We start from the raw sequence: 21348 nt of genomic DNA, 5'->3' as shown, positions 1-21348 counted from the left end.
CAACAGTTTGCGTCACATGTATTGTGCAAAATACAATAATTTGGTTATATTTTGGGTGGATGTTTCTAGATTAATTTATGGGAATTAAACATTAAATTCCTTCCATCTGGGATATAAATTCATGACAGTGAGATTTAAAAATGATGTTATATTGTAAATTTTACCTCGGAGTCACGTGAGTGATTACGTGAAGACCCCGCCTGCACGCATGCATGACATATAGCGTCTCACGCAGTGCAACAACAATGGGCGGGAGAACGAGCTCTCCCCAAAAAAGTTTAAAACGGGACCTCCAGGTAAGTAAAACTTATTCTGAGGTCGTATTTGGAGAAACCCTTGTTGTGCTCTGTTGTATAGACAACATGGACAAGGGAAGAAAAACAAAGAAGGTTGCACCCCGTCCGACTGTGATGGCCCAGGAGGGTTCCAGCAGTGGGAAGCGACCGGCAGCACCTGGAACGCACTCGCAGCGGTCCACAATCACCGATGCAATTTCTGTAGAGCCGAGCCCAACGCCGCTAGCTGCTCAGCTCGAACAACCGCAGTGGATTGGAGGCAAGGCTAAACAGAAGTCGGTCAGACCGATAGACTCCAATGAGTCCGGTCCGGAAGACACGCCGCACGAGAGCGGCAAAGGTGACCGCTTGTCCCACATTGAGCGGTTGATGGAGCAGATGCTCCAGCGGGACTTGCTCCGGGAGATGGGGCAAGCCCGCCATGGGAGTGTATACACACCCACAACAGTGCAATATCCAGCACTGTCCATTGCATCTCCCTCAGCAGAGGGGAGGGTTGGTGACCAGGGCTGGGCTGGTCAACAAGAGGGGTCCATGGCCAAAGACAACAGCAGTATGCTGGGGGTGCAGGAACAGGAAGAGCTGCTGGGAGTGGTCAACCGCTACGCAGTAACACCGCGAGCGGGACAACTGTTGCAGTCTAAACTGGCGGCCAGTATTGACTACCTGTCCTTCAACCCTCTACAAGAGCAGGTAGTGAATGAGGCATTGGATAAATACACGCCCCAGGAGAATTGCATCTCGCTCAATGTACCGGCCATCAACAGCCAAATCTGGGGACACATTGGGTTGGGCATTTGGACCCAAGAGGTAAAGCTCCAAAAAATTCTGAAGCTCCTGACGTCAGCCATTACCTCGTATGCTCGTTCCGTGGATGGGGTCGAAATGACCGAAAACCAGCAAGACACCTTGGCTCTATTGTGCAACACACAGTACAAGATTACCAGCCTGCGAAAAAATGCCATCAGACCTGTCCTCAATCCCAAATTTGCAGGGTTGTGCAAATCTGCGACCTCACAGCCTCAAATCCTGCTATTTGGAAAGGACCTGCCGAAACAGGTAAAAGATCTGGACGAGGAGTCGAAAGCATTTGGACTCATGAGGGCAGGCCCCGGAACGAGCAAAAACACACTACCCAGACAGCAGCACCCCTACGCATCCACCAGTAGGCGTCAGCATCATGGTACTAGTGAAAGCATGGGGCCCGCATATCATCCACGGAGGCCTTTTTTAGGGCAGGGCCCAGAGCGGACCCCATGGAAGATGCACCACCCCCACACAGTAACACCTCGACCGACGAAGGGCCAGAAACCCAAGAAATGAACACTCTACCGGTAACCATGGAGGTAGGTGGATCTGGTTCCTTCCAGAACATAAAAGGTGGGGGGTCTGTACTAACTGGGGGAAGGTTACACCTGTTTTCGGAAGCATGGAGGACTATCACTCTTGATAATTATATACTACAAAGTATTCAGGGATTCAAAATTGAATTCATCCGAAAAAGTATGCCACCAGTTCAGCATGCACCCCCACAGGAACTTTACCCTCTCACAAAGAGAAAAATGTGAGGGACAGGCGGAACTGGTGAGATTACATACGAAAGGAGTCATAGAAAAAACGGAACATGACCCTTTGGAATTTGTATCAAATATTTTTACTAAAACCAAGAAAGATGGTGGATGTCGCATCATCATTGACTTAACGACACTGAATACTTTTGTCAAGTATATACATTTCAAAATGGAAACACTTGTTATTGCCAAACAATTGATTTCCAAAGGATACTTCATGGCATGCATCGATCTAAAAGATGCATACTATTCAGTACCCATTCATAAGGATCATCGTATATACCTAAAGTTTAACTGGATGGGGCAACAATGGCAGTATAAAGCATTGCCAAATGTGCTACCATCAGCCCTAAGATTATTTACCAAGATATTAAAACCAGCCTTGGCTGGTAAGAAAACAAAAACACATTGTCATGGTGTATCTTTGATTTTAATAATGGGCAAAACTCTGGAACTAGCTAAATCAGCAGTATTAGCTACTGAACAATTGTTTGAAACTTTGGGGTTTGTTATACATCCAGATAAATCTAAGTTGACACCATCCACAACTATGGATTATCTGGGATTCACAATTAACTCAGTCCACATATCTGTAACACTGCCAAAAGAAAAAGCAGCAGAATTGGTACAAGCCTGCAACAAATTGATGGTTACCAATCAACCAACTATTCGTCAGGTGGCAAGAGTAATTGGAAAATTAGTAGCAGCATTCCAGCTACCCAGCTTGGACCTTTGCATTACCAAAACTTACAAAGAGCAAAGGTGCAAGCACTAAAACAACATAAGGGTCATTTCAATCGACCCATGAAATTACCACCTAGAGCAATATCAGAATTAAAATGGTGGAAAACAAACATTTGGCATAGTTCCAGCCCCATCATTATCAATAACCCAACAATCACAATACAAACGGATGCTAGTGCTCAAGGCTGGGGAGCAACTAACACTATATCTAGTATTGATGGTAGATGGAATACACAAGAATCTTCATTAATACAGACACTGGGTATAAATTATTTAGAAATGTTTGGTGCGTTTTATGGGCTAAAAGCTAATTGTTCAGCTATGCACCATTTGCATGTCCGCCTACAAATTGACAATACCACATTGGTGGCCTACATTAACCATATGGGCGGAATATAATCGATATCATGTGACAATCTGGTCAACACAATCTGGCAATGGTGTGTCGACAGACATATTTGGCGTTCAGAAACTTACCTACCAGGTAAGCTTAATACAGTGGCGGACACCAGGTCACAAAAATTCAATGACAACACCGAATAGATGTTGAACCCCAAAGTATTTGCTGATATTACAAAGCGATATGGAACACCAGATATCGATCTCTTCGCATCCCGACTGAATCACCAGTTAGCAACATATGTCGCTTGGGAAACAGACCCTGGGGCAGCAGTGATGGACGCGCTCTCGCTGAATTGGAGAAATTGTTTTTTCTATGCCTTTCCCCCCTTCTGCCTCATCAGTCGGGTCCTACGCAAAATACAAATGGACTCAGTTTCAGGTATTTTGGTAGTACCCGACTGGCCTATACAGCCATGGTTCCCTGTGGCCCTTGACATGGTCACGGAACCACCCATGACCATTCCCAGTAGACCAGATCTGTTGGTCTATCTTGTCACGGGCGAGAGCCATCTGTGCCATGACAGAATAAATCTGTTGGGTTGCAGAATTTAAAAAGCCCATTATTGGATCTGGGACTATCAAACAGGACCATGGACATGATGACGTCATCTTACCGACCGTCCACCAAGAAGCAATACCTCTCCAGCATCAGGAAGTGGGAAGCATACTGCTCGAGGACTGGGGCGACATATAGAACAGCAACGATAACGAACGTACTGGATTTCCTGTCCAGCCTTCACTACAATGAAGGTCTGAGTTACAATACAATTAATTGTGCCAGGAGTGCTCTGTCAACCTATCTGAGGCAGGCACCAGGACAACAGTCCATAGATTCACATCCGCTGGTGGCCAAACTGATGAAAGGTATCTTCAATACCAACCCCCCTAGACCAAGGTACACCCAGATCTGGGACGTCAGTGTCGTCCTGTCACTTCTAAGGGGATGGTCACCAGCCAGATCCCTGACTCTGGAACAGCTCACCCTGAAAACGGTAATGCTGATGGCTTTAGTCTCAGCCCAAAGGTTCCAGTCCCTACACCATCTAAGACTGGACAACATGGTCATATCAGCTGACCAAATTACATTCACAATCTGGGAGCTGGTCAAGCAGAGCTGACCGGGAACTTCAGGACTAACTATGGAATTCTGGGCGTACCCACCTGACCCCCGTTTATGTGTCATGTCACATCTGCTGCTATATCTTAGCACACCCAAAGTATCCCGAGGGAGAGAAAAGGCACTATGGGTCAGCTTCAAAAAGCCATATGGGTGTTGGTACAAACCATCTCTAGATGGCTCAGACAGGTTTTGGGAGCTGCTGGGGTGGATACTGACATTTTTACATCTCACTCCACCAGGGCAGCAGCAACATCAGCGGCTAGGAGTATGGATGTGCCAATGGACCATATCCTGGCAACAGCGGGGTGGTCCACGGAAAGAACTTTCCAAATGTTCTATAATAAGCCGATTGCCAAACCTGCATTGTTTGCAGAAAGGATTTTAAATTCTGCAAATATATAATTTAAACCCGGGGAGCGTTATTTTCTTTGTTTAAAATAAATATTGTTATTGTTTTTTAAAACTGATTCGTGTTTGATTACGATAATATACTTCTTCCCTTGATGACTTCGGCAGTGAGTGAAGCATGTACTGTTACACTGCTTGAAATTACAGAGCTTTAAAATCTTCACGTAGTCACTCACGTGACTCCGAAGTAAAATAGTAAGATTAAACGAGAACTTACCAGTTTGAAGTTTGATCTTTATTTTATGAGGTAAGATTCCCTCATCGTAACTCCTCATAAAATACAGATCATAAAATAAAGATCAAACTGGTAAGTTCTCGTTTAATCTTACTATTCTTGTGTGAATGTGATTAGTTTGTTATTTAGATACTTAGGCTAATTAAAAATATATATTTTTCTTAAGAAATGGAATCTACAGGACATTGTTAATGGGCAAGCAGTGGGCAGAAAGGCATGTCATGTGTGGTTTGAAGAGCAAAAACCTGTAGTTTACAATGCAAAAATTAAAAAGTTGAGAAAAAAACAAGGTGTACAGAGTTGCTTATTGGTTACAATCTGAGGAGTATGATGATGCTACTGATTATGATATGCCAATGTACCAGCTAGCAACTGATCTTCTCCATAAAGACTTGGTCTATTGCAAGAATTGTAATTTATTTACGTTATGGATCTGTTATGGATTTACAGCATATAATACAATAATAGTAAAGTTCTGATCTTGAGAATATCACATTTTTGAATTTTCAAGGCAGTCTGGGTGTTTATTACTATTTCCGTCACAACGGTCAATTTTGTAATTAGCTACAATTAGGTAATTAACTAATTATATGCTTTAATTTCAGGTCATCCAAGTAAGATGCTTTATATTTGTTTCAGAATGCATCAATCTATAGTAACTGAAAATGTATTTCAGTTATATTAATTTTTAAGAAACTTATGGGCTTTTGAATGTCATCAATCACAGCTTTTGTATTGTCAATGGAAAAGCAAAAGGGAACGATGCTAATTTCCGAGTATGAAAATGGCCTCAACTTTTTTAATACTGAAGATATAAAAGTTAATTAGGTGTCCAATTAAACTTATTTTTATGCTTTATCTGATGAGATAAATTGCAGACTTGATTTTTTAAATCTCAAAATTTTGTAACATTGCTATATCTGCACTCATGTATTTTTCTCTTTGCAATGCCTGCAATGGCTTGACTATACTTGTGCATAGTATGATTTGACTGGATAGCACACCAACAAAATTATTCACTGTATCTTGGTTCACATGGGAATAATAAGCCAAAACCAATACTAATTACAGTGGATAAAGTGCTACAAGATGGTAGACATTGAGGCAGGTCATAATGCTCTTGGGCAACAGTATGATAGATGCCCTCAGTCTCAGGTGGCAGACTCAGGCCACAGAAATGAGAGGTTGAGGATGTCCTTAAATACACCAGTTAAATGGCCACATGGAATCTTTAGCCATCACACATTTACACCATCTGGGCCAGGGTTCACTTCCTTGGAGTGCACTGACTTCAGCCTCAGAGACTGAGATCACAAGGTCATCAAAGGCTGTGGGGAACTGTGTAGTTGTTCCATTGTTCTCTCTTTCAAAGCATGACTAGAAGACACTGAGCTCAATTGGAAGTAATGCATCATTGCCACTTAGGCAACTCAGTGATAGCTCTACAACCCTATCTACACACTTGCAGGGCAGCCAATTATATCCTTGATGGGCCCCTGAAGGATAAGGAAACCCACTAATTTCAAAGCATCTCATATCTGCTCAGAAGATAGACACAAAGAACTGAAGTAAGTCAGCATCTCTGGAGAAAAGGAAGAGGTGATGTTTCGGGTCATCTTCGTATTCGACCTGAAACGTCACCTATGCATTTCTCCAGAGATACTGTCTGACCCGCTGAGTTACTCCAGCTTTTTGTGCCTATCTTCAGTTTAAATCTGCCAAAGATGCCAAGAGAGTTTACTGGCATGTGTCCCAGATAGGACAATTAAATTCTTGCTTGCTGCAGCACAACATAGTATGCAAGCATAAATGCAGAACAGTTTAGTGTGTCTATATAGCATAGACCATATATACACACATAAATAAACAGATAAAATGCAATAGGCTGTTATGTTCAGAGTTTGTTTGATGGCGGGTTTAATAGCCTGATGACTGTGGGGAAGAAGCTATACATGAACCTGGATGTTCCAGATTTCAGGCACCTGTACCTTCCACCTGATGGCAGCAGAGAGATGAGTGTGTGGCCAGGATGGTGTGGGTCGTTGATGATGTTGGCAGCCATTTTGAGGCAGCGACTGCGATAGATCCCTTCGATGGTGGGGAGGTCAGAGCCGATGATGGACTGGGCAGTGGTCACAACTTTCTGCATTCTTTTCCCCTCCTGGACGCTCAAGTTGCCGAACCAAGCCCCGATGCAACCAATCAGTGTGCTCTCTACTGTGCACCGTCATTGCGGAACCGGTCCGCCCCCACTTCTACTCCCAGTACGGGGCCAAGAAATTTGAAGATGGACACAAAATGCGGGAGTAACTCAGCGGGACCGGCAGCATCTCTGGAGAGAAGCAATGGGTGACGTTTCGTATCAAGACCCTTCTTTCAGACTGAAGAAGAGTCTTGAGCCAAAACATCATCCATTCCTTCTCTCCAGAGATGCTGCCAGTTCCGCTGAGTTACTCCTGCATTTTGCGTCCATCTTCAAATGACCTCACGCGCTCCAGATGGCTGTGCGGACGCATGAAGTTGCACCCGACCTTTGCAGGACTGTTGCGCCTCAACGCGACCATGAGGTTGCGTAATTAGCGTGCCAAGGACATGTAAGTGGGACGGGGCTTAACTACAACTAGGTAGGATGATAGCCACTGAAGCATGAGGGTGATATTGAAGGAGGCTAATTGAGGCATGAAGATGAGGCATGCCGGTGTTGGGGGGCACAACGCACGATGGTTCCACCAGGTGTGGGGACCCCTATATTCTATTTAAGGGGGAATTTGGTGCTTCTGGAAGAGCAGGTGAAAGACCTAGAGCCTGAAGGCCAGGAGACAGATCCAGATGACCAGCAGGAGCAAGAGCATGATAAAGGCTGTCGGGATGATGTACCTCACCAACTATCAGAGGTTTAATCTCCCAACTGAGAATTGGAGAGAAGTATTATCCCGAAGCAATAAGGGAGAAAGGCACTTCTCCAAATGAACCTGCGCAATCATCATCCTAAAAGCAAAGCAAGTGACATTTAGTTTAATTTAAGGTGGACAAAAAAGCTGGAGAAACTCAGCAGGTGAAGCAGCATCGATGGAGCGAAGGAATAGGCGATGTTTCGGGTCTAAACCCTTGTACAGACTGAACTTTTTAATTTAGTTCAGTTTAGAGATACAGCGTGGAAACAGGCCCTTCGGCCCACCTAGTCCGCACTGACCAACAATCCCCGCACTCTAACACTACCCTACACACACAACTAGGGACAATTTACAATTTTACCCAGCCAATTAGCCTACAAATCTGTACAGCTTTGGAGTGTGGGAGGAAACCGACGATCTCGGAGAAAACCGACACAGGTCATGGGAGAATGTACGAACTCCGTAAAGTCAGCATCTGTGGTCAGGATCAAACCAGGATCCTGGCTCTGTAAGGCAGCAACTCTACCGCTGCGCCACTGTGCCGTCCTTCTCCACTCTCCATTCATTACTACCACTATGAGATGCAAGCAGAAGCCTCCACGTGGAGCATCACGGGCAATGCTGATGACAGAAACTGTACCACAGTGACTGACTGAAGTAGCCAATTCTGTAACCACCGACCGTCAACCGTCACTGAACCACAGGAAAGACGTGATATGGAAGATGGCCGGACACGAGGAAGAAGACTACCACTATGGCCGACCAATACGTCACTAGGGGCACCACTCTGGTCCACCAAGAAGTCACAAGGAGCATGTATGCATTTATACAAAATCTATGCATCTGAGACTGAACTCCAATTTTCTTGGTTTCCCTTACTAGTGGATCAACACCTCGGTCTGTTAAAATTATGTGGATGATTTGTCACAGCCACTCCATTTTAAAATAATTAATGCATCTTCCACTCTTCAGAACAGCAGTGTCTGCAAGTCATCCTCACCCGTGAGCGATTGCTGAAGAAGCAGTAGCAGAAGAAGAACAATAAGGAAGTTCATAAAAAAGACAGACACGAGGAAACAAGTAAACAAGTAAGCACTAGTAAACCTTCGGTTTAAACCAACATCTGCAGTTCCTTCCTACACTACATTAGTAAACAAGTCGAAATCAAGCAGAGGCGCAAAAAGAAGCCCATCATCATTTTGTTCCTAATCTGAGCCAGACCTGGCAAAGAAGTGTGGAAATGAATCTTGGAAATTTAACAGCAGAGAAGTGCAATCATTCTGCAGTTTCAGGCAGCCTCTAACAGCTGCCTGGAGAAGAAATTGGCAGCTCTCAGGGAATAAATCTTGCATTGGCTGTGGAATTCAGAAGAAAACTGGTGGAAGGAAAAAGGTGGAAAGCAAATACAAACACATTAATTCAGCCTTATGAAAATGCATTCAAAATATGATTTTCCCGTCAGGTCAAGATTATTGCCATATGCACAGATACAATGAACTACAGGCACATAAACCCCGTCACACAGACCACATAAAATATTCAAGACCCTTGTAATAGAAAAATACTGTGTAAAAATAGGACAAGAGTGTAAAAACACAATTAGAAAACAAGTTGATTTTAGTGAAAGAGATGACCATAGTGTTCCATTGCTGAAGAAGGGTTTCGGCCCGAAAAGTTGCCTATTTCCTTTGCTCCATAGATGCTGTTGCACCCGCTGAGTTTCTCCAGCTTTTTTGTGTACGTTCTATTGCTGAAGAAGGAAGAGGGTTGTGCAGCTTTGTTCAAGCACACGATGGTTATCGGAAAGTAATTGTTCCTGAACCTGGTGGCGTGGGACTCCAAGATTGTTGGTATAGTGCATGTTGCAAAGGAAAATAGGAAAATGTGGGACAAAGTTTTGGAGTATCCCATCAGGTGAGAGTTTGGTGGAATGACATGCCATCTAACCAATGATACCAAAACCTTTCATCTCATCAGGTCTCATCTCCAAAATATCAGAACATAACATGATCAAAACAGGTTGTCCCCTGTATCAGCAGGGTTCCTTTCCTGTGAACTGTTTGTAACCCAACGCGTAAATCCATAGTCCCGCTCTCCCAAATGCTCATTCGTATACAAGCTGTACATAAGCCAGGTATTCATTAGCTAGAGTGGCACTGTAAATACTAATGGTCAGCTAGTAACATACCATAAGTATCTTGTCAGATACCACACAGACTTAAGAAAAAGGAACATTGAACAGTACAGCACAGGGATCAGCCCTTCAGCCCACAAAGTTTGTGCTGATCATGGCCAAGATAAACTAATCTCACCTGCATACTCATGATCTATATTCCTCCAATTCCCTGCATACCATGTTCTTATCTAAAAGCCTCTTAAGAACCACTATCATATTTGCCTCCACCACCACCTCTGACAGCACATTCCAGAAAGCCACCATGCCAGACAGCACATTACACCAAGCAACTTTTTTGTGTAAAAAAATGTGCTTCACACATCTCTTTTAAACTTTGCTCCTCTGCTTTTAAAACTGCATTCTCTCATTTTTGACAGTTCCATCCAGGGGAAATGGTTCTCACTGTCTACCATATCTAGACCTCTCATAATTTTATACATTGCTATCAAGGCTCCCTTCAACCTTCGGTATTCCACAGAAAACAATCCAAGTCCATCCAACCTTGTAGATAATACACCCTGTAGATTGGTTATTGCATGTGAACCAATCAGAGTAATGTACTACCACTATCTCCACCCTATTGAACACTTCATATTAATACTCACTTCCTATATTACGTAGACACACTAATGGTAGAGTGAAACTAACATGATTTGTACTTTGCCATTATGACTGATGATTTTACTTCGGAGTCACGTGAGTGGCTACGTGAAGAACCCACCCAGTGCGCAGGCGCGGCATTACGTCAGCAGCGCAACAGCGGCAGCAGCTGGAGCCAGGCTCTCCAGCGGCAGCATAAAGACAAGACCTCAGGTAAGTGAGTCTTTTTGTGTTACAGAGTCGCTAAACGGACGAAAAAGCCATGGTTACCCGAAAGCGACCAACAAGGAGGACTGCCTGCCCAACTCCACCCGAGGAGGGGTCAATATCTGGGCGGCAGCCACCAGCGGCGGAGGAGCTGTTTGGACGCTCCCGCACACCCGACGCCGAGCCGCTCCCTGTGCCGCCGATTGCGACGCCCCGCACAGGGAGAAAAGCAACCCGTAAAACAGACCGGCCGGTGGCCTCCGACTCGTCGGAGGAACGGGAACACTCTCCACCGGCGAAACGGGGAGACGGCCGCTTAAGCTGCATGAGGCAGCTGCTCGAGCAGATGCTCGACGAGGAGATGCAGGCAAGGCATCTCCAAGGAGGACGGGCTATGGCCTCCTCCAAACCATCGCCACACCCTTCTGTTCCCTCCTTGTTTGAGGTCAGTAAGGGAGGCCAGGACTGGGCTGGCCTATCACAAGGGCAGGCGGACGACAGCGCAAGCATGCCAGGCGAGCTGGAGGAAGAAGAGCTACTGGGTGTAGTCAGCAGGTATGCGGCGCCCCCGAGGACCGGAATGATACTACCACCAAGAATGGCGGCCAGTATCAACAGGCTCTCCAATAAGCCATTGCAGGAAAAGGTCATTCAAGAGGCCCTCGACACTTACACAGCGCCGGAAAACTGCGAGGCGCTGCGGGTAAAGACCGTAAACGGCCAAATATGGAACCAGCTGGGGCAGCATATCAGGACACAAGAGCTGAAGATGCAGCGTATCCTGAAGCTCCACACTGCAGCCATTACCGCCTTTGCTCGGTCCACCGGGAACGCAGAGCTCTCTACACCCCAGCAGGATGTGCTGGCCCTAATGTGTAACACACAGTACGAGCTCAACAACCTAAGGCGTGAAAACATCAGGCCTGCCCTCAACCCCAAATACGCGGGCCTCTGCAAAGCTCCGGCGCCAGAGAAGGAGGCGCTACTATTCGGGGCCGACTTGGCAAAAAGGCTCAAGGAACTGGAAGAGGCGGCCAAACCTGTAGGCCTCATGAGGGCAGCGCCAGGACCGAGCAGGGTGAAGACACCCAGTTGGCAGCACGCCTCGGCATCCACCAGCAGGTACCGAGCTGGTGAAAGCCTGGTGACCGCCTCCCACTACCCCCAGAGCTCTTTTTTAGAGCGGGGCCCAGGGCGGAGCTGTGGGAAGATACGCCGCCCCACCACAGCACCAACAAGGACACCCTCGGGCCAAACCCATCGCAAACGCTCCCAGAAATAAACATGGAGGTAGGTGGGTCTGGTTCCTGTCGACATACGCAGACAAAGGGTGTTGTATTAACAGGAGGGTGTTTAAGGTTCTTCAAACATGTTTGGTGCTCCTTTACTAGCAACAAGTTTATACTCAACAGTATCAGTGGATACAAAATTGAATTTAAACCAGGCATAGAACCGCCAGTTCAGCACATACCCCAAAGGGTATTCCTTCCCACAGAATCAGAAAAGGTAGAAGGAAAAGCTGAACTAGATAGGCTCGTGTCCAAGGGCATCATAGAGAGGGCCAGACACGAGCCATTGGAATTTGTATCGAATCTATTTATCAAAACTAAAAAAGATGGTGGATGTCGTATTATCATTGATTTGACATCACTAAATCAGTCTGTTGAGTATCAACATTTCAAAATGGAGACATTTGTTACTGCCAGACAACTGATCTCCAAGGGATACTTCATGGCAAGCATAGATATCAAGGATGCTTACTATTTAGTACCCATTCATAAGGATCATTTCAGCTATCTGAAATTTATCTGGATGGGGCAACTATGGCAGTATAGAGCATTACCCATTGGTTTAACGACAGCTCCCAGATTATTTACTAAAATTCTCAAAGTGGCCATGAAAAAATTAAGAGAACAGAAACATTTAGTCATGGCCTATCTGGACGATGTTCTCATATTGGGGAGAACAAGGGAACTAGCTGTCGCAGGAGTTTTAGCTACTAAACAACTCCTTGAAACATTGGGATTTGTTCTACACCCAGATAAATCAATATTGAAGCCAACAACTAACATGGATTACCTAGGCTTCACTATTGACACTATCCGTATGACTGTCACTCTGCCAAGAGACAAAAAGGCTACATTAACAGAAGCTTGTAACAACTTAATCGCAAAAACGCAACCAAGGATACGGCATGTAGCCAGAGTCATTGGTAGTATAGTAGCAGCATTCCCAGCTGCACAATATGGGCCCTTACATTATCAAAATTTGCAAAGAGCAAGGACACATGCACTACGTCTAAGTAGGGGGCATTATGACCGACCCATGGATTTACCCGCTGAAGCCAAATCAGAACTTCAGTGGTGGGTGGATAACATTTGGCACAGTTACAGTCCTATCGCCGTCACCAATCCTAACATAGCCATTACAACGGATGCCAGTGCTTTAGGCTGGGGAGCTACTAACTCTATATCCAGCACAGGTGGCAGATGGACTAATTCAGAGGCATCGCTACTACAATCACTTGGCATAAATTATTTGGAGATGCTGGCCGCCTTTTATGGGCTAAAAGCATATGCATCCGATATGCGGCATGTGCATGTCAGGTTAATGATTGATAACACAACGGCGGTGTCTTACATCCAGCACATGGGTGGCATAAAATCAGTATCATGCGACAAATTGACTACTATAATCTGGCAATGGTGTGTCGAGAGACATATTTGGCTATCAGCTGCCTATTTACCAGGCAAGCTAAACACAGTGGCGGACACCAGGTCACGAAAATTCAATGACAACATCGAATGGATGTTAGACCCAAAAATATTTGCTAGAATTGTTAAGCAATACGGTACGCCAGATATAGATTTGTTTGCGTCTAGATTAAATCACCAGCTACCCATGTATGTGGCTTGGGAACCAGACCCAGAGGCAGCAGCGGTAGATGCCTTCACGCTGGATTGGGGAAATTTCTTTTTCTATGCTTTCCCTCCCTTCTGCCTCATCAGCCGGGTACTCCAGAAAATAAAAGCAGACTCAGCTTCAGGTATTCTGGTTGTACCCGACTGGCCTACCCAACCATGGTTCCCAGTCTTCCACGACATGGTGGTAGAGTCACCTATGGTTTTTCACAGCCACCCACAACTATTGACTCACCCGGTATCCGGCATAAGCCATCCATGCCATCAAAAATTGAAACTCCTGGTTTCTAGGTTCTGAACAGGCCTTACCAGGGATTGGGGTTATCAGAACGAACAATCACCACCATGTCGGCATCCCTGCGAGTCTCTACCAAGAAGCAGTACTTGACCTACATCAGGAAATGGGAGCAGTACTGCTTGGATGCAGGGACATCATACAAGACAGCCTCGATCACGGACGTGCTGGAGTTCCTGGGCCACTTGCACCATGACCAAAAGATGAGCTACAGTGCCATCAATGCAGCACGGAGCGCCCTGTCCGCTTACCTTATGCCTTCAGGACATCACAGCATTGGATCCCACCCTCTGGTTATAAAACTCCTCAAAGGGATTTATAATACTAAACCCCCTACACCCAGATACACCCATGTATGGGATGTAAGTGTAGTTTTGTCACACCTTAGAGGTTGGCCTCCGGTGGGATCCTTGAGTCTGGAGCAGTCCACTATCAAGACCCTCATGCTCATGGCGCTCGTCTCTGCACAAAGGGTTCAGTCGCTGCATCAACTAAGACTGGACAACATGGTGACCACCCCAGATTCCATTACATTTACCATGCCGGGGTTGGTTAAACAAAGCAGGCCAGGTATACCCAACTCTCCGTTAATCTTCCGGGCCTACCCTCCAGAACCTAGGCTGTGTGTTGTGACCCATCTATACGATTACGTAGACACAACCCAAACACTTAGAGGGAGTGAAAAAGCCTTATGGGTCAGCCATAAAAAGCCTTTTGGATGGGTTACCAGCCAGACAATATCTAGATGGTTGAAACAGGTCCTAAAAACCGCGGGGATTAACACGGATGTTTTTAAATCCCATTCAACCAGGGCAGCGTCCACGTCAGCGGTGGAACGGATGCAGGTTCCCATAGACCACATCCTTAGTACAGCGGGATGGTCAAGGGAATCAACGTTCCAAAAATTCTACCACAAACCGCTGATGGAGAAGGACGTGTTTGCGGAGAAAATTTTAGAATCTGCAAACTTATAATTTAAAGCCCAGGGGAGCTATTTTTTGTTATTGTTAAATAAACAATTTTGTTTCAAAAAACTAACAAATTCGTTGGTCTTTAGATACCACTTCCTCCCTCGATGAACTTTCGGCAGTGAGTGATATAGCTGTTACACGGTTTGAAATCACAGACCTTTGAAGTCTTCACGTAGTCACTCACGTGACTCCGAAGTAAAATAGTGAGATTAAACGAGTACTTACCAGTACGAAGTTTGATCTGTATTTTATGAGGAGTTACGATGAGGGATTACGTGCCCTCCGCTCCCACCCTCGTTGTATAGATCAAACTCGAGCTGATGTCTCATTAATCTTTACTATCTTTACTTCAATACTGTGTCTACCTGTGATTCCACACCGCTGCTTGGAAGTATGCCGCGCCTGCGCACTGGGTGGGTTCTTCACGTAATCCCTCATCGTAACTCCTCATAAAATACAGATCAAACTTCGTACTGGTAAGTACTCGTTTAATCTCACTATTAAAGCTGACAAACACCAGACAGTATCTGTACAGTTGTTTACACCCCCTAAACAGGGCAGCATTCTGGAAAACCTCTTCTGCACACTTTCCAAAGCCTACACATATTTTCTGTAATGTAGCGACCATAACTGCATACAAATATGGCCTAACCAAAGTCTTGTTGAGCTGTATCATGACTTCCTGACTCTTATATTTAATGCCTCGACCAATTAAGTGAAGCATGCCTTACACGTTCTTTGTAAATCTATCTACATATATTGACATAAGCTACAAGTGTTTTCTTAAAGTGGAGCAACGTTGGGTAAAAGCAAATGTTGAGGCTAAAAAAACATTTCGAAACAGTATCCTTGAACACCAAGCATTTTCTCTGTTGGTTCCAAATTAGATGTAATAAGCTAACAGGGCAGAAAGAGCCTGAGTCAGATTGATACATTTCTTGCATCTCATGTTATTCTATGTTCAGTGACTTAAGTGGAAAAATCAATTATTGTAATGCCCCTGTCCCACTTAGGAAACCTGAACGGAAACCTCTGGAGACCTTGCACCCCACCCAAGGTTTCCGTGAGGTTCCCGGAGGTTTTGGTCATTGCGGGAGGAGCAATAAGCAATCTCCAAGCAGTTTGTTGCAGCAGATTCCAGCACCTGAACTTTCTTATGTGTCCATATTCTAGGAGCAACGAAATGGCAGGTCCAAGCTCCCCCTTCAGCCGGTCAACACTGCTGGGGCTGACATTGAGGTGGTGCAGACATATAAATACCTTGGAGTGCACCTCGAAAACAAACTGGACTGGTCCAGCAACTCTGACTCCTACAAAATAGGCCAGAGCAGACTCTTTTTCCTCAGAAGGCTCAAATCCTTCAATGTGTGTTGTGATATGCTACACATGTTTTACAACACTGTGGTTGCAAGTGTTATTTTCTAGGCTGTTGTCTGCTGGGGCAACAGCATTAGTGCAACAAGAAGCTGGTCAAACTGGTTAAACGAGCTAGCTCAGTGCTGGAGGGGAGAGTAGACTCTGGGATGGATGTGCTTGAGAGGCATATGAGGCACAAGGTGCAGGTCATCCTGAAAAACCCCGGGCATCCCCTCCATGTAATTCTGGAGAGTCAAAAGAGCACTCGGAACAACAACCGGCTCCTCTCCCTGCCCTGTAGAACGGAGCGGTTCAGGAGATCCTTCACCCCTGCAGCCATTAGATTTTATAATTCGGACCGCTAGGCTGTAGGGGGATGCATTCTTGCAATTTTTAATTTTTAATTGTTAATTATTGGTCTTTTTAAGTATTGCTCTCAAGTAGTGTCCACAGTGTATTCTATGTATTTTCTGTCTGCGTTCATTTTGAATCTGTGGGTTTGTTGGTTGGGGGCTTCTGGACATCTGAATTTCCCTGAGGGGATCAATAAAGTATTTATTATTATTATTATTATTATTATTATTATTATTATTATTATTATTATTATTATTATTATTATGATTGATGTTTTGAGTCAAGATCCTACAATGGGACTGTGAATGTTGAGGGAAGCTAGCCAGTATATGGAGGTGAGGGGGGAAACAGGTGCTGGTAGCTGATATGTAGTACCAGGTGAATTTGGGGCTGCAAACAGTTGGAGCCAGATGTTGGAGGGTGAAGCTATGAGACAGAGGCTGGTGGTGACAGGTGGAAATAAATAAGGATCGATAAATGGCCCATTGGAACTAGGTTGTGGGAGAGGGAAATAGACTGGAAGATAATAAGTAGAACCAAATAAGGAAGGAATAATAGGCAGATGGAATCAGGTGAGTGATGGAATAGGAAGGAGAGGCCACAAGGAAGAAACCCTGGTGGATACGTTCATGGATGTAGGGCAGTTGGAACCAGGCAGTGCAGGTAATAAAGTACAAGCAATTTGGTTGGTTTGGAGATCGTAGATTTGGAGATCTTAGGCATGTGAGAGGATCATTTATGAGACAGATAACAGTGGGAAAAAGCTGTTCCTGATTTTTAGTGGTCCATGCTTTAAGATTTATATTTCTTCTGATTAATGAGAGAGGGGAGAAGAGAGAATGACTGGGTGTGATTGGTCTTTGATTATATTGGCTCCTTTCCTGAGGCAGTTGGAATTGTCGACGGACTCGTCGACGGGGGTTAGTTTGAGTGATGAACTGGGCTATATTCACCACACCCTGCAATTTATTGCAGTCTTGTGCAGAGCAGTTGCCATTGCAAGCTGTGCTGCATGTGTATAGGATGCCTTCTATGATGAATCTGTAAAACGTTGTAAGAGTCACTGGGGATATGCAGAATTTCCTTAGCCTTCTGAGAAAGTAGAGACTGGTGTGTTTTTATTAACCATAGCGTCAATGTGGTTGGACCAGGACAAATTGTTGGTGATGTCTGTACCCAGGAACTTGAGGCACTCGACCCTCTCCACCTCAACACCATAGATAATGATGGGGAGTGGCTGCAACTGAATATAGATTTCATATCTTTATAGAGGAGCAGGCATATACCAATATTTCTCTTTGGGAGTTTGCAAAAAATTAATTCAGAGGCAAAAGGAATTCAAATTGCAATTTAGTTCTCAGTGACTGAAAATGTTCTGCCTTTTTTTATATATAACATAACGTCTGGTTGTGTAATGAGTCACTGACTGGCAATGCCTTCTGCATTCAACAAGTGCTTTACCATTAATTATATTCTGAAATGAAAGCACAATTTCTCTGTTGGTTCTCTGTCATACAAGCCGTTTTTATGCAACAACTTAAGAAAAAAAAAATGAGATTTTAAATAATCGTTAATCACAGAACTGAATATTGCAAGTTATTACAAATGTCATCTCTTAACTTTGATATATTTTAGTTGTTAAACATTCTGCATATTTAATACCCGCTAAAATGTCAACCGTGCGTTTACCCACTTTGGGAACAGTATAATGCGATTACCACATGGTTCCATTTAGGAAGGTTCCGCATTAGTCACACCTTCTCACTTTTAACTGGGTTTTTCATACTTGAACTGAAACAGACCTCTTCCAAGTGTTATCGGAATAACTAATACCAAAAAAGGGAGACAAGGGAGCTATCAATTATGAGTGGACATAATGCCTGGAAATCCTTCTTCCTGTTTGAATCGGTCAAATTAATGAAGAAGTCACACTTCATTTAAGTAATGTGAACCATTTTTCTCCATAGTTTTGACTGTGCACAGCTGAGGGATCACATCTCTGGCCTGTCCCAGTTTCCTGTACCAGGAACTGACAGCGCTATAAAGCTGTACGCCTGGTGCAGAATTCACAGGGATTGCATTTGTCTGGAGGATAAGACTGGCACCTTGCTGCTGGACCCCAAACAATAGATATGGCGCTGAAGTCCTTTGAATGCTGTTCCCTGCTCTTTTTCTTCTTCCTTCCATTTTGCCTATGTCAGGAAGAATACTCGGAGGTGAGCGAGAACGTTATTGCAAACTTGACAATAGTAGTTGAAAACCATGAAGCTTCCAGGTATTTAAAGAGCGGAGAGACTGAAGCTGCAAACCACACAAGTGGGGTAAATTCCAGACCAACCGCAGCTGGCAAGACAGAAAAAGTACAAAAAAAGCCGAAAAGAAAAAAAATTGAAACTAAGGTGATAGAACAGCCAACCTCTGTTAGCATCCAGGTACACGGAACTGATTTTATATGCAAAGATAGTTATAGTCCTGGGGCAGTTTGGCTTTGCCTGGTTTAAACTGAAACAATTTGAATTGTAGGATAACAAACTTTAGTCAATTTGTTGTTAATGCTTATGTTTTGTTCATCTTGAAATTCCAATAAGTCTTTTGCTGAGAAGGAAAAGAGCAACAACTTTGTATATTAATTGCAAATTATCTTATTGATAATTGAAGTGTGATTTCTTCTAAGATCAAATAAAATCAACAAATAAAAACATTGATAAAATTGAACTCAATTAAATTGTTAACTAATTTTAATGAACTCATTATACAAGTACGATTGAACTACATACCTTTTCTGTTTGAAAAATAATGGGACAGCTAAATATTAATGTTATGTTTTCCCTCTTAAGTAAGCTATTAAATTTGATTCCCTGGTTAATGGTGTAAGTAGTTGAAATGTTGCTAAAAGTTTCAATTACAAATTATTGTTTATTCTCAGTCTCAATTTGAAAAGATTTATTGGTAACATGATGATGTGCAATGTTTATCTTATCAAATCAAACAATGAATGCTAAGAAAAAACGATAGAGACCTCTAATGGTGCTGGTGATTTTAATGATTTCTGCCAAGCTGCAGTCTATTTCGTTTGCTGCTTAATTATGTTAATGGCAGTTTTGAATGATAATACAGGAATAATTTAGCACACAAAATTTTACGTTGAGCTGTGTTGTAAGTGCAGTTATTCCTGCAAATTAGGTTTAACTGTCAAAATGTAAAATGTCTTACGCATTTTGTATTAGGTGACAAATTGTACTGATATACTCCTATTAACCAATACTATAATTTCTTGGTAACGAGAGGATTCTATCTCATTAAATAAAATGTTGCACTAATTAAACTTGAGCCTTCAAATTGGTCAGAATGCAATGGCTTGATTTTGACCAAGCACATCAAAATAAGATTGACAAAAGTCCATCTGTCCCTTATAAATATATTAGAGCTGGCTGTTTCAGTGCCATCTAGCAAAATGTGACAAGTCTGTTTTTGTTTGCATTCTTTAATACTCAACTTTTTAAGGATTTACATAATTTCATCTAACTGTTGTAATTCGGTTGGCAACTGGTTTATTATTGTCACATGTACTGAGATACAGTGAAAATTATTTTGCGTACTATGCGGGCAAATTGTACCTGATACCAATACAACAGGTAGGCAAAAGAGAACATACTGTAACTGGAATGCAGAATATAGTGCTACAGCTACAGGGATGGTGCAGATAGTGGCTGTGACGAGGCAGATTGAAATATCGGGAAGAACATTACTAGCATTTGAGAGGTCTACTCAAGATTCTGATAGCAGCAGGGGAGAAGTTGATGGTGCAGGCTTACCAAGTGTTTGTATCTTCTGTCCGATGGGAGAGAGAAGAGGGAATTACCGGAGCGTAAATAGTTCTTGATTATGTTGGCTGCTCTCCCGAGGCAGTGTGAAGTACAGATGAAGTTGATAGGGGAGAAGGTTGGTTTGTGTGATGCATTGATCTGTGTTCACAACTTTCCACTATAATTAACCCGGGTAATAGTTTTCCTCCGAGTACCATTGTCACAATGACTGCAGAGTTCAGTTATTTGGATAACGATAAACGTGAGTTCAACAGTGGTGTCTCCTTACTTGTGAATAAAAGCCTGGTCAAAAATCTGTCATAACTTTGTCCAAGACGAAGTTACAGTGCAGAAATATAACTATGAATCCTGCATTCATTCCACATCCCTCTATGCCCCGCTAATTCAAGTATCTGTCCATATACTTTGTCAATGTTGGTGCAGTACCTGCCTTCTCCACCTCTACGGCAATACATTCCGGATATTAACAACTGTCTGTGGGAAAAACTTGACAACTTCAGATCCTATGTTAAGCCTCCTCGCTCTCCGCTTGAACCCATTCCCTCTAGTTTTGGCAATCTGTATCATGGGAAACAGATTCTGGCTTTCTATACTATCTATACCTTTCAATTATTTGGACCTCTATCATATCGCCTCTCAGCCTCCTGTCCTCCAGTTAAAACAGCCCTTGCCTGTCCAATCTCACCTGACAAATCAAGTCCTTCAATCCAGGAAATATCCTTGTGAAACTTTTTTGCATCCTCTCCAGCATAATAACTAACTGGATTGAGAATTGGCTTCATGAAAGGAAGCACAGGGTGATGGAGAAAGGGTGTTTTTGAACTGGAAGCCTGTGACGAGTGGTGTGCCTCAGAGATCGATGCTGCATGTTATATAAACAATATAGATGAGAATGTACAAGGCATGATTGGTAAGTTTATAGGTGACACCAAAATAGGTGGTATGGTACAGAGTGAAGATGGTTATTAATC

General features: G+C 43.7%; 1 protein-coding gene across 1 annotated transcript in view; it reads left to right on the top strand.

Annotated features, from left to right (window-relative positions):
- Positions 1-17263: 17263 nt before the first annotated feature.
- Positions 17264-21348, top strand: part of LOC129695076 (complement C1q tumor necrosis factor-related protein 3-like) — a 41715-nt gene continuing 37630 nt past the window's right edge. Inside the window, exon 1 of the mRNA XM_055631858.1 lies at positions 17264-18982. Within this exon, the coding sequence (XP_055487833.1) occupies positions 18683-18982 (300 nt within the window). The 5' untranslated portion in view covers positions 17264-18682. The remainder of the gene's footprint in view (positions 18983-21348) is intronic.

This window comes from Leucoraja erinacea, chromosome 1, assembly GCF_028641065.1.
Source record: "Leucoraja erinacea ecotype New England chromosome 1, Leri_hhj_1, whole genome shotgun sequence".
Classification (NCBI taxonomy): domain Eukaryota; kingdom Metazoa; phylum Chordata; class Chondrichthyes; order Rajiformes; family Rajidae; genus Leucoraja; species Leucoraja erinaceus.
The sequence above is the reverse complement of the archived record's forward strand: the minus strand, read 5'-3'. Positions and strand labels throughout refer to the sequence as shown.